This window comes from Mustelus asterias, chromosome 12 (genome assembly GCF_964213995.1).
Source record: "Mustelus asterias chromosome 12, sMusAst1.hap1.1, whole genome shotgun sequence".
Taxonomy (NCBI): Eukaryota; Metazoa; Chordata; class Chondrichthyes; order Carcharhiniformes; family Triakidae; genus Mustelus; species Mustelus asterias.
This window is the reverse complement of record NC_135812.1, coordinates 27664788-27688164: the sequence shown is the minus strand read 5'-3', so window position 1 is coordinate 27688164 and position 23377 is coordinate 27664788. Positions and strand designations below refer to the sequence as shown.

The following is a 23377-nucleotide window of genomic DNA, read 5'->3' as shown; positions in this document are numbered from 1 at the left end:
CAGTGGCCATCACTGCTGCCTCACAGCACCAGGGACCCGGGTTCAATTTATTATTGCCACATGTATTGATGTAGAGTGAAAAGTATTGTTTCTTGCGTGCTATACAAAGGATACCGTTCGTAGAGCAGGAAACGAGAGAGTGCAGAATGCAGTGTTACAGTCATAGCTAGGGTGTAGAGAAAGATCAACTTATTGCAAGGCAAGTCCATTCAAAAGTCTGACAGCAGCAAGGAGAAGCTGTTCTCGAGTCGGTTGATACGTGACTTCAGACTTTTGTATCTTTTTCCCAACGGAAGGTGGAGGAAGAGAGAATGTGGGGTCCTTAATTATGCTGGCTGCTTTGCCGAGGCAGCATGAAGTGTAGACAGAATCCATGGATGAGGCGCTGGTTTGCGTGAATGATTGGGCTACATTCACGACCTTTTGTGGTTCCTCGCGGTCTTCGGCAGAGCAGGAGCCATACCAAGCTGTGATACAACCAGAAAGAATGCTTTCTATGGTGCATCTGTAAAGGTTGGTGGGAGTCGTAGCTGACATGCCAAATTTCCTTAGTCTTCTGAGAAAGTAGAGGTGTTGGTGGGCTTTCTTAACTATAGTGTCGGCATGAGGGGGGGGGAAACCAGGATAGGTTGTTGGTGATCTGGATACCCAAAAACCTGAAGCTCTTGACTCTTTCTACTTTGTCCCCGTTGATGCAGACAGGGGCATGTTCTCCTTTACGTTTCCTGAAGTCGATGACAATCTCCTTCATTTTATTGACATTGAGGAAGAGATTATTGTTGCCACAACAGTTCACCAGATTCTCTATCTCATTCCTGTACTCTGTCTTGTCATTGTTTGAGATCCGACCCACTATGGTGGTGTCGTCAGCAAACTTGAAAATCGAATTGGAGGGGAATCTGGCCACTCAGTCATAGGTGCATAAGGAGTATAGTAGGGGGCTGAGAACACAGCCTTGTGGGGCACCGGTGTTGAGGATGATTGTGGAGGTGGTGTTGTTGCCTATCCTTACTGATTGTGGTCTGAGAGTTAGGAAGTTCAGGATCCAGTCGCAGAGGGAGGTGCCGAGACCCAGGCCACGGTTTTTGGAGGAGTTTCCTGGGAATAATGGTGTTGAAGTCTGAGTTGTTGTCAATAAATAGGAGTCTGACGTAGGTGTCTTTGTTATCTAGGTGTCCCAGGGTTGAGTGCAGGGCCAGGGGGATGACGTCTGCTGTGGACCTGTTGCAGTGGTAGGCAAAACTGTAGTGGATCCAGGTAGTCTGGGAGGCTGGAATGGATTTGTGCCATGACTAGCCTTTCGAAGCACTTCATAATGATGGATGTCAGAGCCACCAACCGGGTGACTGTGTGGAGTTTGCACGTTCTCCCTCTGTCTGCATGGGTTTCCTCCAGGCGTTCCAGTTTTCTCCCACAGTCCAAAGATGTGCGTGTGAAGGTTTTTTGGCAATGCTAAATTGCCCCCTAGTGTCAGGGGGACGAGCAGGATAAATACTTGGGGATAGAGCCTGGGTGGGATTGTCATGCAGGCTTGATGGGCCGAATGGCCTTCTACAGCGTAGGGATTCAAAGGCTCTTAACCACCTTCTGAAATGACCCAACAAGACACTCAGTTCAATGGTAATTAGGAATGGGCAACAAATATTGGCCTGGTCAGCGGCACCCACATTCCATGAAAATGTTTTAAAAATACATAAAGAGAGAAAAACAAGTATGGATTTCTGACTCAGATATGATCAGGACCAAAATGACTCAGGCTCATCAGAAAATGTCATCTTGACTTACATTTACATCCATAAGATAGCAACTGAGTATTATTCATTCTTTCACAAGATGTGGGCATCGCTGGCTAGGCCAGCATAACTCTCTAACTGCCATTGAGGTGGTGTGGGTGAGCTGCCCTTGTCGTGAAGCTACAGTGATAGAGTTCCAAGGCAGGATGCTGTGTGGGTTGGGGGGGAATCTGCAGGTGATGGAGTTTCCATGCATCCTGTTCTCCTAGGTGCTGGAGGTTGTGGGTTTGGAAGATGCTGTCAACAGAGCCTTGGTGATTGCTGCAATAGGTCTTGTGGATCACACATACTGCTGCCATTGTGCATCTATGGTGGAAGCAACACATGTTGAAGGTAGTGGATGGGGTGCCTCTCAAGCCGGCTGCACCGTCTTGGATTTTTAGCCAGAAGTGTTAAGTGGATGATCCATCTCTGTTGGCTTGAGGTCCCAAGCATCGCAGGTGCCAGTCTTCAGTCAATTCACTCTCTCTTATCAAGAAATGACTGAAGGCACTGAATATTGCCAAGGCTATGGGTTTTGACAATGACTCGAAGAATGATAGGTGTCTGGGAAGTGGTCGCCATTAATATCAAATCACACTGCATTCAGAAGCTGTTACAAAGTACAGACAAGCAAGGTAGAAAGGTACCACTTTTATTTAAACGTGTATGGGCAGAGTATGTATGCCAGAAAGAAGTTCTCTTCAAACACTGCAGTTGCATGCTATTTAACATGCATGCCATACTGCACCATGTTAGAACATAACTAGGAGCAGGAGTAGGCCATCTGGCCCCTCGAGCCTGCTCTGCCATTCAATAAGATCATGGCTGATCTTTTCGTGAACTTAGCTCCACTTACCCGCCCGCTCACCATAACCCTCAATTCCTTTACTGTTCAAAAATTTATCTATCCTTGCCTTAAAAACATTCAATGAGATAGCTTCAACTGCTTCACTGGGCAGGGAATTCCACAGATTCACAGCCCTTTGTGTTCAGAAGTTCCTCCTCAACTCAGCCTCAAAATAAGGGGAAGGCGATTTAGGACTATGCCCCCTAGTTCTAGTTTCACCCACCAGTGGAACCAACTTCCCTGCTTCTATCTTACCTATCCCCTTCATAATCTTATATGTTCCTATAAGATCCCCCCTCATTCTTCTGAATTCCAATGAGTATAGCCCCAGTCTACTCAGCCTCTCCTCATAAGCCAACCCTCTCAACTCCGGAATCAACCTAGTGAATCTCCTCTGCACCCCCTCCAGTGCCAGTATATCCTTTCTCAAGTAAGGAGATCAAAACTGTACACAGTACTCCAGGTGTGGCCTCACCAGCACCTTATACAGCTGCAACATAATCTCGCTGTTTTTAAACTCCATCCCTCTAGCAATGAAGGACAAAATTCCATTTGCCTAATTACCTGCTGCACCTGCAAACCAACTCCTTGAGATTCCTGCACAAGGACACCCAGGTCCCTCTGCACAGCAGCATGCTGCAATTTTTTACCATTTAAATAACAGTCCATTTTGCTGTTATTCCTACCAAAATGGATGACCTCACATTTACCAACATTGTACTCCATCTGCCAGACCCTTGCTCACCTCACTTAGATTATCTATATCCCTTTGCAGACTTTCAGCGTCCTCTGCACACTTTGCTCTTCCACCCATCTTAGTGTCATCTGCGAATTTTGACACACTACACTTGTCCCCAACTCCAAATCATCTATGTAAATCGTAAACAATTGCGGTCCCAACACTGATCCCTGAGGCACACCACTAGTCACCGATCACCAACCAGAAAAATACCCATTTATCCCCACTCTTTGCTTTCTGTTAGTTAACCAATCCTCTATCCATGCCAATACATTACCCGTAACACTGTGCACCTTTATCTTATGTAGCAGTCTTTGGTGCGGCACCTTGTCAAATGCCTTCTGGAAATCCAGAAACACCACATTCACAGGGTCCCCATTGTCCACTGCACATGTAATGTTCTCAAAGAATTCCACCAAATTAGTCAAACATGACCTGCCCTTCATGAACCCATGCTGCGTCTTACAATGGGACAATTTATATCGAGAAGTCTCGCTCTTTCTTCCATGATAGATTCAAGCATTTTCCCTACTACAGAAGTTAAGCTAACCGGCCAATAGTTACCTGTCTTTTGTCTACCTCCTTTTTTTAAATAGTGGCGTCACATTTGCTGTTTTCCAATCTGCGGGAACCACCCCCGAGTCCAGCGAATTAGGCCATCCAGCTGAAAATATTATACTTAAATCTTTAAAGATATGCCTTGAAAAGATGTATATTCATCCAACGAAATCTAGCCACATGAGGCATATTCATTTGCTCACAAATGCACACTGGAATGCATAATTTGTCATGTTGATCTCGCTTTATTCTTTCTCCAAAATTCCAACATCTCAACAGCAACTTTTCTGTTTGCAGAATAAGTTGGTGCATAATCAAAATCAATGTAAAAATACAGAAGGAGCAATCTCAATTTTAATTCACTGCTTTCTTTTGAGGATTCAGGTCAAAGTTATGGGCAGCACGATGACACAGTGGTTGGCACTGCTGCCTCTCAGCGTCAGGGACCCGGGTTCAATTCTGGCATCGGGTCACTGTGTGGAGTTTCTACATTCTCCCCGTGTCTGCGTGGATTTCCTCCGGGTGCTCCGGTTTCCTCCCACACTCCAAAAATGCGCAGGTTAGGTTGATGGCCATGCTGAATTACCCCTTAGTGTCAGAAAGATAGCAGGGTAAATACATAGGTTTATGGGGATAGGGCCTGGGTGGGATTGTTGTTGGTGCAGGGTCGATGGGACGAATGGCCTTCTTTTGCACTGTAGGGATTCTATGATTCTAGAAATGTAAAGGCAATGCACAGGGTAAAGCCAGTGTTTTTTCTCAAATGAGTGTGAAAAATCATCCAATTATTGTCATTTTGTCTTCTCATTCCCATCTTCATATAGCCATTCACTCAAAAACAGCACCAACATATTTCAATGCAAGTAATATTTTCAAGGGTTGTCTAACATCTGTCCATCCTGCTTCTAGAATCATATCCCAAGAATAAGCCACATCACCCAATCTCAATGGAGAGACCGGAATCACGCATGCTCATTCCAGCTGCTATAAGCATCATCAATTCACCCTGGGTAGGAGATAGCCAGTCAGTTTGAGGAAGTAATCTTCATTTATGTTCTGCAATTATAGGAGTGCACAGTGTGATAGGGGAAGAATCAATTGATGTTGGCTGGAAAATCATCTCTGCCCATCAATGACTACAGAGCTCAGGGATTTAGACCACACAGGGCAAGCACATTAAAGATATTGCTATCGCAGCTCAGTCGTACTCTAGAGTCATTTGAAGCCATGTACGATGCCTTCCTACATCTGATAGTTAGTGGTAGCAAAAGAGTTCACATTAACCTTTGAAATTGCACATGATGCCTCATCAGAACTGCAATTCACCATGGAGCATATGCCATATTTATCAGCATTTACAGCAGAGCAGGAAATTTGCAGAATGGGGGCACCTCTGATAAATGCTCACAGTCTTGACCAAGTTCTCAGGTGAGATTCTCTGTTCTCACCCATGGCCACCCCATTGCCAGTAAGAGTGGCGAGTTTGGCGCTCAGCTAAAACTCCATTCACTGCAGCAGCACCAGAGAATCCCAGCCACACAGGAGACCAGACGTTTTTGGCGGTAGAGACGTAGGACGGGATTTTCCGGCCGAGCTCGCCCCAAGACCGGAAAATCCCACCCGAGGTCAACAGACCTTTGTCTGATCCACGTTCCGCCCTCTATGATTCCCGTGGCGAGCAGGATGGGAAAATTCTGCCCATAGAGTTTTACAGCACAGGAAGAGGCCCTTTGGTCCATCATGCCTGCACAAACCACGGGTTTGCAAATGCATAAAGCTCCTTTGCCCAGCTTCCCCATGCTGTATAACTGGATTGCAATCTCCATTGTGAAATATTACAGTCCAGAAACCTGCTCCCATGCAACAGGCTGAATGAGGCACTTAGCATAGAGTCAACGAGGTTTACCGCATGGGAACAGGCCCTTCAGCCCAACTTGTCCATGCCGCCCCTTTGTTTTTAACCACTAAACTAGTCCCAATTGCCATAGCTATCTTACTCATGTAACTGTCTAAACGCTTTTTAAAAGACAAAATTATACCCGCCTACACTACTACCTCTGGCAGCTCGTTGCAGACACACACACCCTCCGTGTGAAAAAAGTGCCCCCTGGACCCTTTTGTATCTCTCCCCTCTCACCTTAAACCTATGCCCTCTAGTTTTAGACTTCCTCACCTATCTAACTGATCTATGCACCTCATTATTTTAGACCACTATAAGATCACTCCTACCCCTCTAGAAAAAAAAGTCCCAGTCTATCCAGCGTCTCCTTATAACTCAAACCATCAAGTCCCGGTAGCATCCTAGTAAATCTTTTCTGCAGCTGGAGTATAGCTTGTCTTGGCATGGAGGAGTTTCTTGTATCACAGGGCCATGTAACATCCATTAGATCCCTCCTCTTCCCATGTTCCAAAAACACAACCCACCCCCTGCACCCCAACCAACAACTTTGATTTGATTTATTGTCACATGTATTAACATAATGAAAATTATTGTTTCTTGCGTGCTATACAGACAAAGCATACCGTTCATAGAGAAGGAAAGATGAGAGTACAGAATGTAACATTACAGTCATAGCTAGGGTGTAAAGAAAGATCAACTTAATGCAAGATAAGTCCATTCAAAAGTCTGACAGCAGCAGGGAAGAAGCTGTTCTTGAGTCGGCTGGTACATGACCTCAGACCTTTGTATCTTTCTCCCGAAGGAAGGTGGTGGAAGAGAGAATGTTCGGGGTGCATGGAGTCCTTAATTATGCTGGCTGCTTTTCTGAGGTAGCGGGAAGTGTAGACAGAGTCAATGGATGGGAAGCTGGTTTGCGTGATGGATTGGGCTATATTGACAACCTTTTGTAGTTCCTTGCAGTCTTGGGCAGAGCAGGAGCCATACCAAGCTGTGATACAAGCAGAAAGAATGCTTTCCATGGTGCACCTGTAAAATTTGGAGAGAGTCGTAGCTGACATGCCAAATTTCCTTCGTCTTCTGAGAAAGTAGAGGCATTGATGGGCTTTCTTAACTATAGTGTCGGCATGGGAGGACCAGGACAGGTTGTTGGTGATCTGGACACCTAAAAACTTGAAGATTTTGACCCTTTCTACTTCGTCCCCACTACAACAGGTGTGAAAGAATGTGGACAAGACCAGCCCAGACACAACTGCAGCTGTGATAGCATTTGTTACAGTTAACCCACGAACCAGCAAGAAGTGGTACAGGGCCACTTGAATTACAAAAAAGCTCCTAAAAATACCAAGCAGTTAGTCATTCCACTTCGGCATTCTAACTTTTGTTGGTCGTACTTGGGATGTGGCCATCGCTGGCTAGGCCTGCATTTGTTGCCCATTCCCAAGTGCCCTCGAGATGGGGAAACTCTTTGAAGGGACATTTGAATAGGCAATAATAGATTTCTGTAACCTGATGGAAACAGTGCCAGTAGGACCCAGCTCTGACGAAGGGTCATCCAGACTCAAAACGACAGCTCTATTCTCGCTCCACAGACACTATCTGACCTGCTGAGTTTTTCCCAGCATTTTCTGGTTTTGTACCAGCAGGACACATGGTCACTTTCAATTCCCAGGAATTATCAAATCCTTCAGCAGCTTTGGCCAGGATTTTCCAGCTGCACAATGGCAGGTTCCCCTGCAATGGATGCAGCAATCTATTCAAATATCTGTTGACTTGGATGGAACTGGAAGATCCCACTTGGGGCTGGAAAATCCTAGCTAAATTGTTTCCGTTGCACTTTGGACTGAATTACTGAGTGAAGATCACTTTCACCATCTAAAATCATGCAGATTATCAATGTCTGCATTGTGCTTGGAAGAGTTTGAGGTAATGCATCTCACATAAGAAGTACATCTCACATAAGAGTACCAGAGGGTTTGTTCCCCTCAGTCTGTGCTCCAGCTAGCTCCAAGATGTCTGATGGACAAAGGGAGAAGTACAATTTTAACATGAGTCAGAGTCAATTCAAAAGAGAAAAAGGAAAGGAAAGGAGCAACCTCCAATCTGGCCGCACCAATGCTGCATTTCCTTATTCAGCCAATGATATTGATAGCCAACTCCTTCACTGGCATTGAGACATGTAGAGGGGCAAGACTGCCCTCTGAAGTTTGACATTCTGTTCTGTGTCAGTTTCTCTTGAAAGAATGACCCACTGAATGGTTTTGAAGGCGTCTAAAGCAGCTGAGTAGTGTTCATATTAAGTGTAAACAGCAGCAAGTGTGGCCATGGGAGGAAAACTAATTGAGAGATCAGTAGCAGTTACACGAGCAATTAGAAATGAAATTAAGCATCCCATTATGTTTGGAGGGGTGGCATAGAAGATGGCAGAGGAAGGCATGGTTAATGCTAGAACTAAAGTAGGAGTGGTGCAGGGTTGTGCAAAGAAGAATAAAGGGGAGGAAAGGATTATTACCTCGTCAGTTCTAGTCAAGATCATTAAACTTTTACCTGCACTGCAAACAGGTCCCCAGAACAATGGTGGTGGCACTGGCTTTCTCTGCCATCTTTCTCCATTGCTGCTGAATCATTTGTACTGATTGCCCATTGCAAAGGGAAGAAGAGTTCCTTCCAATTGTCCATTCACTCTCCAAGTGCCACCCTGGCTGTATTAGAACTCTAGGAAACTGATCTGCTGTTTGTTATACATTCCACTGACCACCATTTAAAAATGTACCGAGTGGACTGCCCTCGAGAAGCAGCTGCCCCAGTAAATCTCCTACCCTCCCAATTTGAGTTGCCTATACAGAGTACAGGTCTGCTATAACTACCTGATTCCAACAAACAACAATGATCAGGCCTCCTGCCAACTGCGTTAGGCACAAGTTACATGCCAAATTATGCCAGGATGGGCAAAATACAAGCTCTTACAAAAATTGCAAGCAACTTTTCCAGAACAGCTTAAGATGCAGGTTCTGAGTAGATCTAGTCAATCATATCATTGTTTGTGTGTACCTGGCATATAATTACTTTATCCTTATCCTTGATGGGTCTAGTTACAAAAACGCAATCCATGATGATATCTCTTTCCTACAACTAGACCTCTGGAAACTGATCATTTTCTTGAAACCTGTGCCTTGGCAATAAATCACACTGATTCATCAGAACAAACCTCAATATACTTGCAATATATTTGATGACTCAATATACTTAACTGGCAAGCTCAATGTCTTATGGCCTTTCATATGTTTGCCTCTCTCATAAAATACATACACAGTTGGTAAACACGGGACATACTAACTAATTTTGTAGTCACAGAACATTTCTTGATAGATTGCTAGCTTCCTCTGGGCTTTCCTCAGCACTACGTGCTACTGTCTGCGATTTTGTCCAGTGTCTCATTTGTTGTGAACAAGCGGTGTCAGTTCTGATTACGTGAATTATAGAGGATTAAACCTTGTGGCCATGTTTTTGCAATGTGATATCTGGACAACCTTTAAGCAAAATGTTCCCAGATTCAATCTCGCATAGCGAAAGCAAATTGGATGTTGGGCCTTCCTTAATACGGTGAATAATGTTGACACAGCGTGGGACTGTTTTCCCATGAAAATAAATATGTAATAATGTAACTTGGACAAAAGAAAAACATATTTCTATCTGTCACAAAATAACTTTGTCCTGAGCTGCAGCCATCTTCACTCCCATTTATTTTCTCATTGTCAAGCTGATCATTAGAAAGTCATCAAATACAGACTGTTTCTTTTCATAATATATATTCTGTCCTTTCACATATTGCTAAGGTGTCTGAATCATGAAGTACATTGATGTCAGACAGAGATGGCAAGGGGCAAAGTTGGAGAGCTGGATTTCAAATCAATTAATTTAGATTAAAGGGACTTAAGCATGCTTGCAAGTGTTAGAGGTGAGTTGTGTGCTAGGGCTAGCTAATATGATTTATAATATTTTTGTTACTGAGGTAGAAGCAAGGTGAGATGATAGCATGCGCGCAGTGCATTTGAGTGAGAACTGGTTACTAAAGGAGAAATTTTAACTATTGGGTAAATGACCAGCTGAATGGGTGAATTGGTCATTAGAAGCCAACAGTGGGAGTCACCCCTTGAAGGCTAGACCCATACACTCAGACCTACACAAAGCAGATAGACATCTTGTTGCTGCTCACATTTCAAGTCTGGATAATCCTTCAAAAGGGTGAACCAGACTCGAAACATTGACTTTATTTATTATTCGTCACAAGTAAGGCTTACATTAACACTACAATGAAGTTACTGCAAAATTCCCCTAGTTGCCAGTCTGGCACCTGGTTGGGTCAATGTATATAACACCTTCAGAATGTAGAAGGAAACCGGAGCACCCAGAGGAAACCCATGCAGATACGGGGAGAACGTGCAGACTCCACAGATAGTGACCCAAGCCGGGAATCAAGCCCAGGTCCCTGGCACTGTAAAGCAGCAGGGCTAACCACTGTGCTACCGTGCCGCCCCCAGCTATTCTCTCTCCACAGATGCTGTCAGACCTGCTGAGATTTTCCAGCATTTTCTGTTTCAGATTCCAGCACCCACGGTATTTTGTTGCTGCTCACCATTTCTGGGCTGGCACCATATCAAGCAGCCATGGAGCTGAATGGCTTGGAAAGAATGGGTCTGAGGCTCCATTGGGAGTGGTGAGGGTTGTAGTGGGAGGATACAATTGTGCCCAAGGAGACAGCAGCCCAAATTATTGTTTTGGATCCCCTGCTCCTCCTGTCCCAATCAAATTAATGTTGATATTTTAGCCTCTTTTCAGGCTTCTTCCTCATGCCAACCAGCATGGTACACATTCCCCTCAGTGCAGGATGACTAGTGCATCGGGGCCCGTTGCATTTTGTTTCACCTCCATTTACATGGAGTCCAGAGGTTTCCATCTAATTCAACCAGTACCAGGGCCACTCAACAGGAGGTCCCAGGTAATAAGTTGGTGAGGCAGGATCAGGATAGTATGCCTATCACTGCTTTTATCTTCACAACTGTCCCGTTTCTGCTGGGTGGATGGAGTGATATCCCCACCTACGTCAATTTTGGGCCAAACAAATTCAAACTCAACTGAAGCTGGTTTTCCCATATAACAAGCTAGTTTTTAATGATACCAAGAACACTAATAATCATGCCAGTAAAAGTACATTTGAAAACTTAATGAATAATTTGATTTGAAATGGTACATATTGTTTTACTAAGTGCATGCAGGCAATAATGAATTGGCTTAATGTTTGAATAGCTTCCAAATACAGTACAAAATAGAAGGGTAAATTGGCCCTGCTGCAGAATCATGCTGAGTAGGTGGTTGTCAGGCAGGTATCTCAACAGTCAATGCAAACTGGGATCCTATGATGCACATAAGTCTCTCTCTCTCCCCCCCCCCCCCCCACCCCCCCAACAAATAGGTAGAGCATGTGCCACAGACACCCCACTCACCAAGTGATGACAGATAAAGGGAAGAGGCCTGAAAAGGTAAGCACCGAGAAACATTAAGGTAGACAAGTCCCCAGAGCCTGATGGGATATACCCCTGAATACTGAAAGGGGCAAGGGAGAAAATTGCTGGGACCTTGAGAGAAATCTTTGTATCCTCACTGGCTACAGAGGGAGCTGGCAAGGTGGATACAAAGCTGGCTCAGTCAAAGAAGATAGAGGGTAGCAGTGGAAGGGTGCGTTTCTGAATGGAGAGCTGTGACAAGTGGCATTCCTCAGGGATCAGTGCTGGGACCTTTGAGTTAGGCCACCCCCAGAGGATTGGAGAATGGCCAATGTTGTTCCTTTGTTTAAGAAGGGTAGCAAGATTAATCCAGGTAATTACAGGCCAGTGAGCCTTACATCAGTGATAGGGAAATTATTGGAGAGGATTCTTCGAGACAGGATTTATTCCCACTTGGAAATAAGTGGACGTATTAACGAGAGGCAACATGGTTTTGTGAAGGGGAGGTCGTGTCTCACGAGCTTGATCGAGTTTTTCGAGGAAGTGACGAAGATGATTGACGAGGGTAGGGCAGTGGATGTTGTCTACATGGACTTCAGTAAGGCCTTTGACAAGGTCCCTCATGGCAGACTGGTGCAGAAGGTGAAGTCGCATGGGATCAGAGGTGAGCTGGTTCTCACTGGAACAACAGAGGTTGATGGGTAATCTGATAGAAGTCTACAAGATTATGTGAGGCATGGACAGAATGAATAGTCAGAAGCTTTTTCCCCAGGGTGGAAGAGTCAATTACTAGGGGTCATAGGTTTAAGGTACAAGGTTTAAAGGAGATGTACGAGGCAGATTTTTACACAGAGGGTGGCGGGTGCCTGGAACTCACTGCCAAGGGACCTAGTGGAAGCGGATACGATAGTGACTTTTAAGGGGCATCTTGACAAATACACGAATAGGATGGGAATAGAGGGATATGGCCCCCGGAAGGGTAGGGAGTTTTAGTTAAGTCGGGCAGCATGGTCGGTGCAGGCTTGGAGGGCCAAAGGGCCTGTTCCTGTGCTGTAATTTTCTTTGTTCTAATACTAAATTACTAAAAAACATGAAACCAAATATTCCACAGGCTTGGCAAAAATAAAGTCAGTTTGTGATGGAGACAGGACCATTACTGATAAAATCACAGGCAGCGATAGCAGAAATGTTGAGTAATTACTTCGCTTGCGTACTTACCGAGGAGACAGTTCAAGTGGACATGACATTAGAAGATCTGATTACAAATTATATAACTACATTTCAAATAAAAAAAGAGCTACATTAGATATACTAATCAAACTCCCAAGATTCGAAAACCTCTGTTCTGGACTGATGCACCACCCGATTTAAAAGAATCTAAAGGAGGTAGTAGAGGCACCTTTTTATCTTGCAACATATTTCAGTAGAAAAAGCTGTAGTGCCAGAGGACTAGGGGATATTTCACACATTATTTACATTTTAGAGAGATAGCATGTCTCCAGGGAATTATAGGCCAGTCAGCTTAAAATCAGTAGCAAGAAAAGTAACAGAATTCAGGCTAACGGTGAAAATAGAAAAAGATCCAGCAATCAGAAATAAAGCAATGAATCATCAGCGTGGATTTCAAAAGGCAAAGTCTTGACCAACCTCACTGAATTCTTTGGAGAGATACCAAGGAGAGCAGACTAAGATAATGCTGTGAATGTAATCAAGCTAGAGTTCCAACAAGTCTTTAGGAGGGTGCTACATAATAGAATAATGAATAAGGTCAGAGCTTGAGCAGTCACAGGACATGTAGCAGAATAGATTGCCAGTTGGCTGCAGACTGAAAGCAGCGGGTATCGGAGTAAAGAGTGGTGGGAAATAGAAAGGGGTGTTCCACAAGAAACAGTGCTGGGACTGTGGTGTTCACATTTTACATCTATAATTTAGACACTGGAAGCAAAAACACAGATTCTAAATTTACAGATGACACGATATTAGTTGGATAGTTGATACTGAGTTGGACTGCAATGAATTACAGGACAACATTAATCAATTTGCAGATTGGACATATAACTGGCATACAAATTTTAATATATTAGGCATAGATATTACATTTTTTGCCAAGAAAAGGTTGCATATAACTTGGAAAGCAGGAATCCAAATGAGTTGAGGAGCAAAGGGACACAAACAGAAAATGCTGGAAAATCTCAGCAGGTGTGACAGCATTTGTGGAGTAAGATTGGAGCTGATGCTTCGAGTCTGGATGATTCTTCGAAGAGTCATCCTGACTTGGAAGGTTGGCTCTATTCCCTCTCCACAGATGCTGCCAGACCTGCTGAGATTTTCCAGCATTTTCTGTTCTGGTTTCAGATTCCAGCATCTGCAGTAATTTACATTTATAAGAAGAGGTCGGTCCCCTTATTGAAACACCCCAGCCCCCAGAGAAAACACTTGCTTGACTGACAACTCTGGTCTTTGATCTCATGGTCAATTTCACAATATTGACTTACACAAGGTTAAGTGGTTTCAATGGTTTACAGTTTAAAGGCTTTTAATGATTGACACTTTTATTGCTGTCGTGAATTATCTTATTTAACATAGTGGAAATAATGAATGAATTATTAATTTTGAAAGCTTTTTTAATACATCTTACTGTCATTATAGGGTTCTTCAGTTCTATGCAGTGTATAGTGGATCAATGGGCATTGTTGGTAGTTTTAAAATCAATTATTTTAGTGTGCTTTGATCATTTTGTAGTCTGATTCATTCATTATTTAATATAGCAAGATAACACATGGTCAAGAAGCCATTTTTCAATCATTTAAAAGTAACTAGTTGCTGCACAATAGGAAACCAGCTAGCAATGATTTAACAAACAGTGAGCCTCAATTCTGAGACAGTTGGTGGATAAGAAATTAAACAGTAGATGCACTGGTAAAGCCTGGATATGTAACTTGTAGTAGCATATTTTATGTTTTAAAATAACACACATGACTAATCACATGTTTAATTTTAAATATGCCAAGTTTACATTATGAGACTGTTAATTGATGATGCTTCTCAAGCCAGTCTAGAAAGATAAAGGGGGGCAATCTTACCAAAATAATTCTAAGTGCCGAACAAACGTGAAAACAGCATAGAAGCGCACCAATTTTTTTGGGCGAGTTAAAATCCAATCTTACCACAGAGGCAGAAAATGAAGTAAGATCTGTTCTCTACCAGGAGCAGGGTGCAGCCTAAAGCTCACCAAATGCCAGCAGCTTATAGCAGGGAGTGCTATTGTGCATGCGCAAATTTGAACAGAGAGGATTTGTCACTGCCTCTTTCCCTCCCCCACCGCCACCCCCCCCCCCCCCAGCTATCACTGGCCTCCATAGCCATTCCCTCCCCCACCCCCATGGACTGGCTGACCAGCACCTTCCCCAACCTCCGCACACCCATTCTGATCGATCAGCGGTTGCAGAGTGTGCAGCCCCAACCCCCCCCCCAATTCGGTTTATTGGCTCTCTCGCAATCTTACCGGCTCACCCTATGCATCAATCAGCGGAACCCCAAGGTATGCTTCATGTTCTCTGGGAGTTACATTAAGATGGGTAAGAAATAAGGCATTGTATAATGTACGGGAAATATCCTGAGTAGCTCCGTTGTATTACAGCAAGAGAAGATGGTCACATTAGAAACCAAATATAAACCAGCAGGCAGTTAAGTTAATAAATTGTTTGACAGCTAGGGTATTTCAAGATAAGTAAATATGAATTGAGGGTATAATGTAAAGGCTTCAGGAAGCTAGCTTTGTTAGCATGTTTTTCACATACTGAGTGTCTTAAGACCAGGGGGTCATCATCACTTCACGCTTTCAGCCTGATCACTCGAGGAAATCACGAGAAGCCTGTTTAGTTAAGCTTTCGCCATTATTGTTAATTGAGCTTCATCTTCCATCCTAACTTATTACTTCCTACCTTTTATCTGTCAACAAATCTTTCGAATTTGACACCTGAAGTGTTGGGTCTTGCCTGATGGTTAAGTCTAATGTGAACCAAAGGATTTAATAGATCATTCACAATTGGACATTGATTGCAAGCGTGTTGTACCTTCAATACTGGCAACTGCGGCAGCAGGACAGGACTAAAGGCTGAAATTCTGGTTGGTAAAAATTTTAAAAAGTTAAAACTAACAATAGTGAACAGCTGGCCACATATTAGAAAATGTTCACTGACAACGACTGACATTAAGATGAAGCATACGGGCGATTTTCCCAGCATATTGAGCTGCTCGAGTAGCGCAACTCAGTGCATTGGTTGGGCACAGGGGCAGGAGGGTGGGCAGAGTCCCACAGCTCGGCACAGGGGCCATGGTGGGGGGGGGGGGGGGGGGGGGGGGGGGGGGGCAGGAGAAAGGAGGTGGGGGAAAAAAGGGTGGGTGGGGAACAAAATGGCATGGATGGGCAATGAGGAGCGAGGGGTAAGGACACGAGGCCTGGTTTTTACTTTAATTGGGACCAAGCCCCATAGAGGGCGACTCAGCAGGTGACGTGATCTCTGTTAAACAGCCGACCCTCGGCACCCAGCAGCTCCCACGACTGCCTCCAACATCTTTACTGAATCAGCCGACTCGATTCCGGCCCGCACTACTTCCCACAGTAATGAAGATCCTAACTTTGTGGGAACTTGCTCCGGAGGTGGGCGGGATGAGCCGGGAATGTTCCCGACTCCCCCGACCCGCCTCATTGATGAAAATCCAGCCCAACATGGGGAACATCAAAACTGGAGATCATCAATATAAAATAGCTAAAGGCAAAATACTGCAGATGCTGGAATCTGAAACAAAAACAGAGAATTATGGGGAAAAACTCAGGTGGTCATAGAAATCATAGAAACCCTACAGTACAGAAAGAGGCCATTCGGCCCATCGAGTCTGCACCGACCACAATCCCACCCAGGCCCTACCCCCAATAAACCTAACAGGTTTATTTGGTGACAGCTTCCAGAGATCCCATTAAGAACTGCTGGTAAATCACAAATAGCCTACATTTTCCTGAATGCCACTGGCCTGAATCTACACATGCAAAAGGCATAGGTCTGACAGCATCTGTGGAGGGAGAATGGAACCAACTTTCTGAGCTGGCAAAGGGTCACTCAGACTCAAAACGTTGGCTCTATTCTCTCTACAGATGCTGTCAGACCTGCTGAGAATATAAAATAGCTGCCAAGAAATGGGGAATCCAGAAGAGTGGTGAACACATGGAACTTGCTAACACAGGGAATAGTTGAGGAAACTCGCATACGAGATGAGCATATGAAGTATATGGGAAGAGATAGTTATACTGATTGTTGGGTGAGGACGGATGAGAGGAAGGTCAAGTCCAGCATAAACATCAGGGTTGTGCCGAATGGCTTGTTTCTGTGCTGCACATCCAACGTAAAACAAATTCCTCAAATACGATGAATGTTTGGACATCTTTACTTTAGCGAGATAATTGAGTAGATTGAAAACTATTCCGGAAAGAAATACACTATTTCCTTTCGAAAATAAATATTTATTGTATACATTTTCATCTGACCCTCAGGTTATGCAGAGGGTGGCGGGTGTCTGGAATTCACTGCCCGAGTTGATGGGCAGACACCCGAAACCCTTAAAAAAAAAGTACCTGGTTCTGCACCTTAAGTGCTGTAAGCTACAGGGCTTTGGGCCTGGAAGGTAGGATTAGAAAGGGCATCTGGGTGTCTTCGGGTTGTCATAGACAAGATGGGCCGAATGGCCTTCTGTGCTGCAACTTTTCATGGTCACTCACGAAAGTATAGAATTCAAAATTAAATACTGGTGCAGGGGCTTTACAATGCTCACTCTCCTGTAAATTTGTATTTGACATTCATTTGCCCATAAATGCAGTATATTGGACTGACATCAGCTTCACAGAATTCCTAGACTGATAGTTCCAGCTATTATGAGGAGGCAGTGACCCAGTAAGGGAGAGCGAGCAGCCAGCAGGAGTGGGCAGGAAATGGTCTTCCGCATTGAAACGGCTTCAGCAAGAACATTCCTGCTCCTCCCATCTGCACATTCAGACAGGCGTCAATAAACCCAACAGGTTTATTTGGTGACAGTTTCCAGAGATCCTATTAAGAACTGCTGGGTAGATCACAAATAGCCTACATTTTCCTGAATGCCACTGGCCTGAATCTACACATGTAAAAGGCATTTTGCCTGCTCCAGTGCAGGCTCTGGATGTCGCTTATTCTGCCTTTACCATGTGAAGAATAGTGTACTTCCAGTATGTAATGAGCACCTGCGCCTTGCCCTACCCACCATAATGGATCACCAGGCGCTCACCTTGCATCTGAAAACTGGCACTATCAGCTGTGAGACCTTGTCCACAGATGGGGTGTATAGCTAATTTCTGAGCCATCAGGAAGTGAGCCATTTGGAAGTGAAGATACACCAAAGCAGCTGGCATCAGACGGACTGCAATTTAATTTCAGTGCAGGCTGGCACGTGTGAAGATCAATGCTGCTGTATCATTGACATTGGGCTGAATTCTTCCAAGCCCCACTGGCGTGTTCGATGGTGTGCGTGGGGGGAAAATATGGTGGGAGGCCCAGAAATTGGTTTCATGCTGGATCTTCTGCTGGTGCCCACTATGGCAGATCAGAAAACCCACCAGAAGCCGGCATGAACATTAGCAACCCATTAATGGGATGCAGGTAAAGGCCCAACCCCCCCACTATGCCAGACAAAACGCGTTTGGAACGACATGGTACACAGATGTCAGGACCCATCTGAACAATGCCTGGGGCTGCCTCTGAAGTTCAGATTAGAGACCGCCGGCAACCCTGGAACATCTCAACAGTGGGTCGGGGGATCATCTGCAGATGGACCCTCCAGATTAGGTGTCCTGGAGGGGATCCACCGTCCAGCCCCAGAATTTTGCTTGACAAACCGCTTTGTTCTCAGGAGGTCCATCCCCTGGTCTCAGAGCGCTCCCAGAGATCTATCTTCATTTTCAGGCGATCCACCTCCTTTCTTCAATAGTGGGTCAGTGATGTTGGGCGCCTTTTCAATATGGCAACTGGACACTACGTCGGACTACGCGCCATCCATACCTGTCCTGCCACTGAAATAAGGCACAAGACACCTGACTGCATAATTAATGAGATCGGGGGCAGATGATTGAGTATTGTCCTGCCTGCCACCGCAGCGGGAAACACTCCAGTTCCCGCCTCTGCCATGGTACTTAGTCTCAAAATTGGAGAACGCTGCCCGTAATTTCCTTGTGGCGGAATGCCTTCCGCTTGGCAATCCCACCAGCAAGGTGAAAGCAGACAACATGACTCAAGCGGCAAAAAAAAAATTGCCATTTCAGAAATTCCATTCACTACCAGTGCAACTTGTGACTGAAATGATGGGCTGAATTCAAATTTCTGAAACTAATAACACACTTAGGAAAAATTACTATTCGCATTTGCTTCACGCGGGCAGCCTAATAGCAGAATTCAAGGTTTCATTAAATTACATGGAACCCTGGTGAATTATATTTCAACATCAATTGGTCGGGGACTAGATAACTGCACAGTGATTATAAGATTGCCCTCCTGACATTGGGGCTGAGTTTGAATCCTATCCAAACAGATGGAAAGGAAGTCTCCTCCCTGAAAGCTGATCCTCAACAGAAGGACTATTGGTAAATCTCAACTCAGCTTTCAATGAGTATAAATCAACAACAAAGGATTGTCTATAATTCAGGATTAACAGGGTAGCTGCGCTTCACAATATCATTAGATGGCTAATATTGAAATTGTTAAGCCTCTTACTTGCAGTCCACTCAAGTTATGATTGGAATGCGTTGATGGAGCAAACTTTACATTTGACCAGTTTGATTTGAATCCTGTCGAGACACTTGGAATGAAGGCTCCTTTCTCCCTGAAAAATGATTCTAAACTGGATCCAAAAATCTTAATTTAGCTCCCAAGAACTTCAAGACTGCATTGTTGAATTTGTTTGGAATTGGGCAATAATCTAAATCAGAAACACTAAGACGCCAGAATTTTACAGCCTCTCCCACTGGTGGGATTTTCCAATCCCGTGAAGTCAATGACCTTCTGAAGGGTTCTCCACATTTCACAATCTCCCCCTCCCCCCCTCTGTGGCAGGGCCAGAAAGTCCCATCCATAATGTTATTAACCACCGATGGTCAAAAAATAATCTCCGATCTCACCAGTGGACACAAGGAAATTAAGGCACATTTGCGCAGTTAGGCATTTAGGTTCCCAGGTAAACCACACGTCCACTTGATAACTTCCACCTATTCTCAGTAGGCTATAGAACCAAAGGCACACACGGCAATAAAGGAGGCCAATCAGGTTAATGTATTTGTGCCAGCTCTCTGGTGAAGGAATGCAAAATTTAATCCATTACCGTGCTCTCTTGACATAGCCTGTAAATTCCTACAATGTAAATATTCGTCTAGTTTTCATTTCAAAGATGCAATACCTGCAACCACCCCCATTAAGGGGTAGATTTTCCCTCCAGATACAGTAGTTCTCTGTCATTCCGGCCTGTAAGAGACAGGAAAACAAGTTTGCTGAGTCAGCGCACCTGTTCCAGGTCAACAGAGTTTTGGACAGGCCAGCAGGCTGACCTCAGGATTTTGGGGAGGGAGGGGCGGGGGTGGGGGGGAGAGAGAGAGAGAGAAGTGAGGAAGGGGGTACAGGGAGTTATTTTTATGAAGAACTCCTGCCCCTCCACAATATAGATAAAGACTTATCTTCAGGGCATCTCTTAAGCTGGATGGCTGTGGCACTACAAAGGTTACTTATTTTCTTCCTCCACAATAATACACAACTCTTCCCATCTCAAAACCTACAGTCTTTGTCAATTCCAAGCTCCAGTATTTAATTTTCAGCTTCCCGAATTCCATTCTTCACAAACTGCAACTCGTACAAACCCCAGTGCCCACATCGTCTGCTGCACAAAGCCCGGCTCCTCGCTTACCACTGCCCTTGTGAAACTTGTTGAATCCATCAAAACCAACTTTCCATTTCCACTGCCAGCACCCCCATCCCTGCTACGATCTTGCTCCTTACTACTTCTGCAAGCTCCTTTAGCCTTCACCATACCCACCTTCAGCAGCTCAGCCCGTACCTGTCTTGAACCTGTTCCGGAGTAATTTCTCTAAATGCTTCTTCTACCTCTATCCCCCATCTTCAAAAACATCCCTAAAATCAGCCTCTCTGATTCTGCCTTTCGTTACCATCCCGAACCCCCCTTCTATCTCCGCTTGATGTCTGCTTATTTCTACTGCTGTGCAATGCTCAGACTTTTTATTGCATTTAAGTTACTGCCTAACTGCAAGCTTTCATTCAACCAGAATTGATCTGAGCTCACCAAAATCAAGGCTAGATATAAATCTCAAGCTCTCCTATTAAATGGAAACTTGGGGTCTTTCCTCATCAGTAACTCATTCAGAGCTGACTTGCTTGAAGTGAAAATGGTTTTATTTCATCTAGAAGAACTCCAACGTCAATACAGAATCACCCAACCCAGCATTACTTGTACAAATCTGTTTGCTATTTACAACCTCAAATTGGATACTGATTGCTAATGCATAAGTATCACCATTTTAAATTTTCAATCATGTTGTTTGGAATCAATACCAGTTGGATTGTTAACTCATCAGGACTAATTGAAAAAGGATTCTTGAAGAGTTGTGCCCCTTTTCTCAGCAGAATTACAGATTGCCCTACAGAATCTGTTCATATATATTGTGCTCAACGTATCAAGTACCTGGTGGAAACTGGCAGGATAAGGCTTTCTCAGTCTATCCTAGATTGTCTGTGGGGATTGTAGAGACAATGTATCTGAAATAATCAAACTGAGAACACAATGTCCAAAAACACAAAATTAAATAAAATTGGGTGTGGTGTTTTTCCAAAGATGTATTTTCAAATCACTTGTTACATGTGTATGCGTTATATATCAGTCACTGGGAATATGATTACTGCATTCAATAATTGCGTTCAAATGTTAATATATTTTGAAATTGAGGGACATCTTTTTCCTAAAGCAATTATTATTACAGAATGCAAATGCAGAAAATGCTGAGAAATTCCAGCACCCGGAGTAGTTTGCTTTTAATATTTCAGAATGTATTGGACTAGAATTATTGCAGCTTGATAGTTGACCAAAGCCCAGAACTGGAAAACATGTTGCTGATGAGGACCTCCAATTTATCACTGATTTTGCAATATTGGACTACATTTTGACCTGTCGCAAATAGCCAAATTCACATTATATGCAACTTTTAAAAAAAAATCAATATCAATGACTCCTAGTTTGCCCTGTTCTTTATCTTCGCAGTGTATGCAAGACAGGTGCATACCCTGCAGCTTTCCAGAATAATGTGAAGAGCTTTTTATGCTGCACTGTCATTTTAAGTGCAAGTAACTACATTTCCACAAGTCTATTTGAAAACCTTTTCTAAAATCAATGGAGCTGGAATTCAAAGAATTGAACAAAGCCCTTGTATTCAAATAAATGCTCCCAATTTTAAAATCAAACTCCTGCATTTTCTGAAGTTTAGAACTGAAAAACCTAAAATGGTCAAATTCTGAAATGTCAGCAATCTAGGGTGAACAATAGATAAATTGGACATATTCACTGGCCAGTCATTCAAGGTCAGGTTTATTAAAATGTAACTCACTTTTCTGTGATCTCAGATGAAAAACCAAGTGCTAAATGTTTTCCATTTCGACCAACCAAAAACCTATTGGTGTGTGCCGAGAGGGTTTTGCTAATCCATGCCCATTAAAGGAGGAATCAATGGGAGTTGAGGAAGGGGTGGTTTAATGGCAGATGGCTTCATCAATCAAGTGAAGTTTCACTTTAACACTTTGCATTCCAACCTCCTTTAACTGGAATTTCTCCTGTTGCTCGAAATGCCACAGCAGTATTTAAAGGGTTAAAAGCCTGATTTGGAAACCACTGAAATGCCCAAAATATAGTTGTATTTTAAGCTAACGGGGAAACAACAAAAAACATAAAGCAGGTTTACAGCAATAGCACGCCACCACAAATACAACAATTAGTTAAGTTGCGAAGTAATGGACTTACTGGAGTCATCAGATTCATAGCCTTCAGCTTCGATCTCCTCTTCATGTTTGGTAGGTGCAGCAGATGCAGCTCCGTGTGCCCCAAATAATTTGTCCACATCGTCCTCATCTTTCGTAGCCTCTGACTGGGTGACAGAGGGCTGGCTGACAGTGGAATGCACAGAGTTGTTCCGGCTCACAGCTGCAGGAAGACCACGAGGAAAACGAGGGAAGTAATCAGAGATTTGTTTAATAGGTTTAATAGGACCTGGGCAGACATCAATAGCCATATGCTCCTGAATGCTTATGGCCATTTTTTCTCCTTTTCGGACTGTCATGCATGCAACCCTTTTTAACACAGCAGACAGCAAAAGGGAGAAATGGAAAGCCAATCCTAAACTGAGCAAAGAGCTCCGGGAGTAAGAAGCCTATCTTCTATCTCTCTCACACACACACAGAGCAGAACTCAATCTCCAGCGTTCTAGGCTAGGAATGCTTATGTACTTCGAGTTGTAGAAACCCTGTGCATGCTGCCTCGCTGCCACAGACACTCCTTCTCTCTCTAACACTGCTGCTCAGCCTATGAATGTGTGCGTGTGTGAGAGAGTGTGTGTCTCTCTCGGTGTATGAGAGATTGATTGGGAGAGGTGGAGACTATGATGTCAGTAGTTAGCAACCAAGGAGTAAACAGGAAGCACTGGAATGAAGACAAATTCAGGTGTGAGCGTGAAGAGAGAGGAAGACAAGAGCCTGTCTGGTGGAGGAACTGGACTCCAATAAATCCTGAAAGTCATCACCCCAATGAAATATTGTTCCATTTACTGCCACCTTGGACTGTGTTAAATGACCTGACTACAGATTAGAGCTTCAATTAAACTGAGGCACTTCACACAGTACTGTAAATAAGGATTAAACTCATAGTAGCTTCTAGCAGACGGTGTGAAGAAACACGAGAGAAGGAAGGGTGGCAGTTGTGATAAATAGAAGA

The 23377-nt window shown here is 44.0% G+C and overlaps 1 protein-coding gene across 1 annotated transcript in view; it reads right to left on the bottom strand.

Moving 5' to 3' along the window:
- Window positions 1-22730, bottom strand: part of LOC144501333 (double C2-like domain-containing protein beta) — a 297483-nt gene extending 274753 nt beyond the window's left edge. Inside the window, exon 1 of the mRNA XM_078224962.1 lies at window positions 22412-22730. Within this exon, the coding sequence (XP_078081088.1) occupies window positions 22412-22727 (316 nt within the window). The 5' untranslated portion in view covers window positions 22728-22730. The remainder of the gene's footprint in view (window positions 1-22411) is intronic.
- Window positions 22731-23377: the final 647 nt, after the last annotated feature.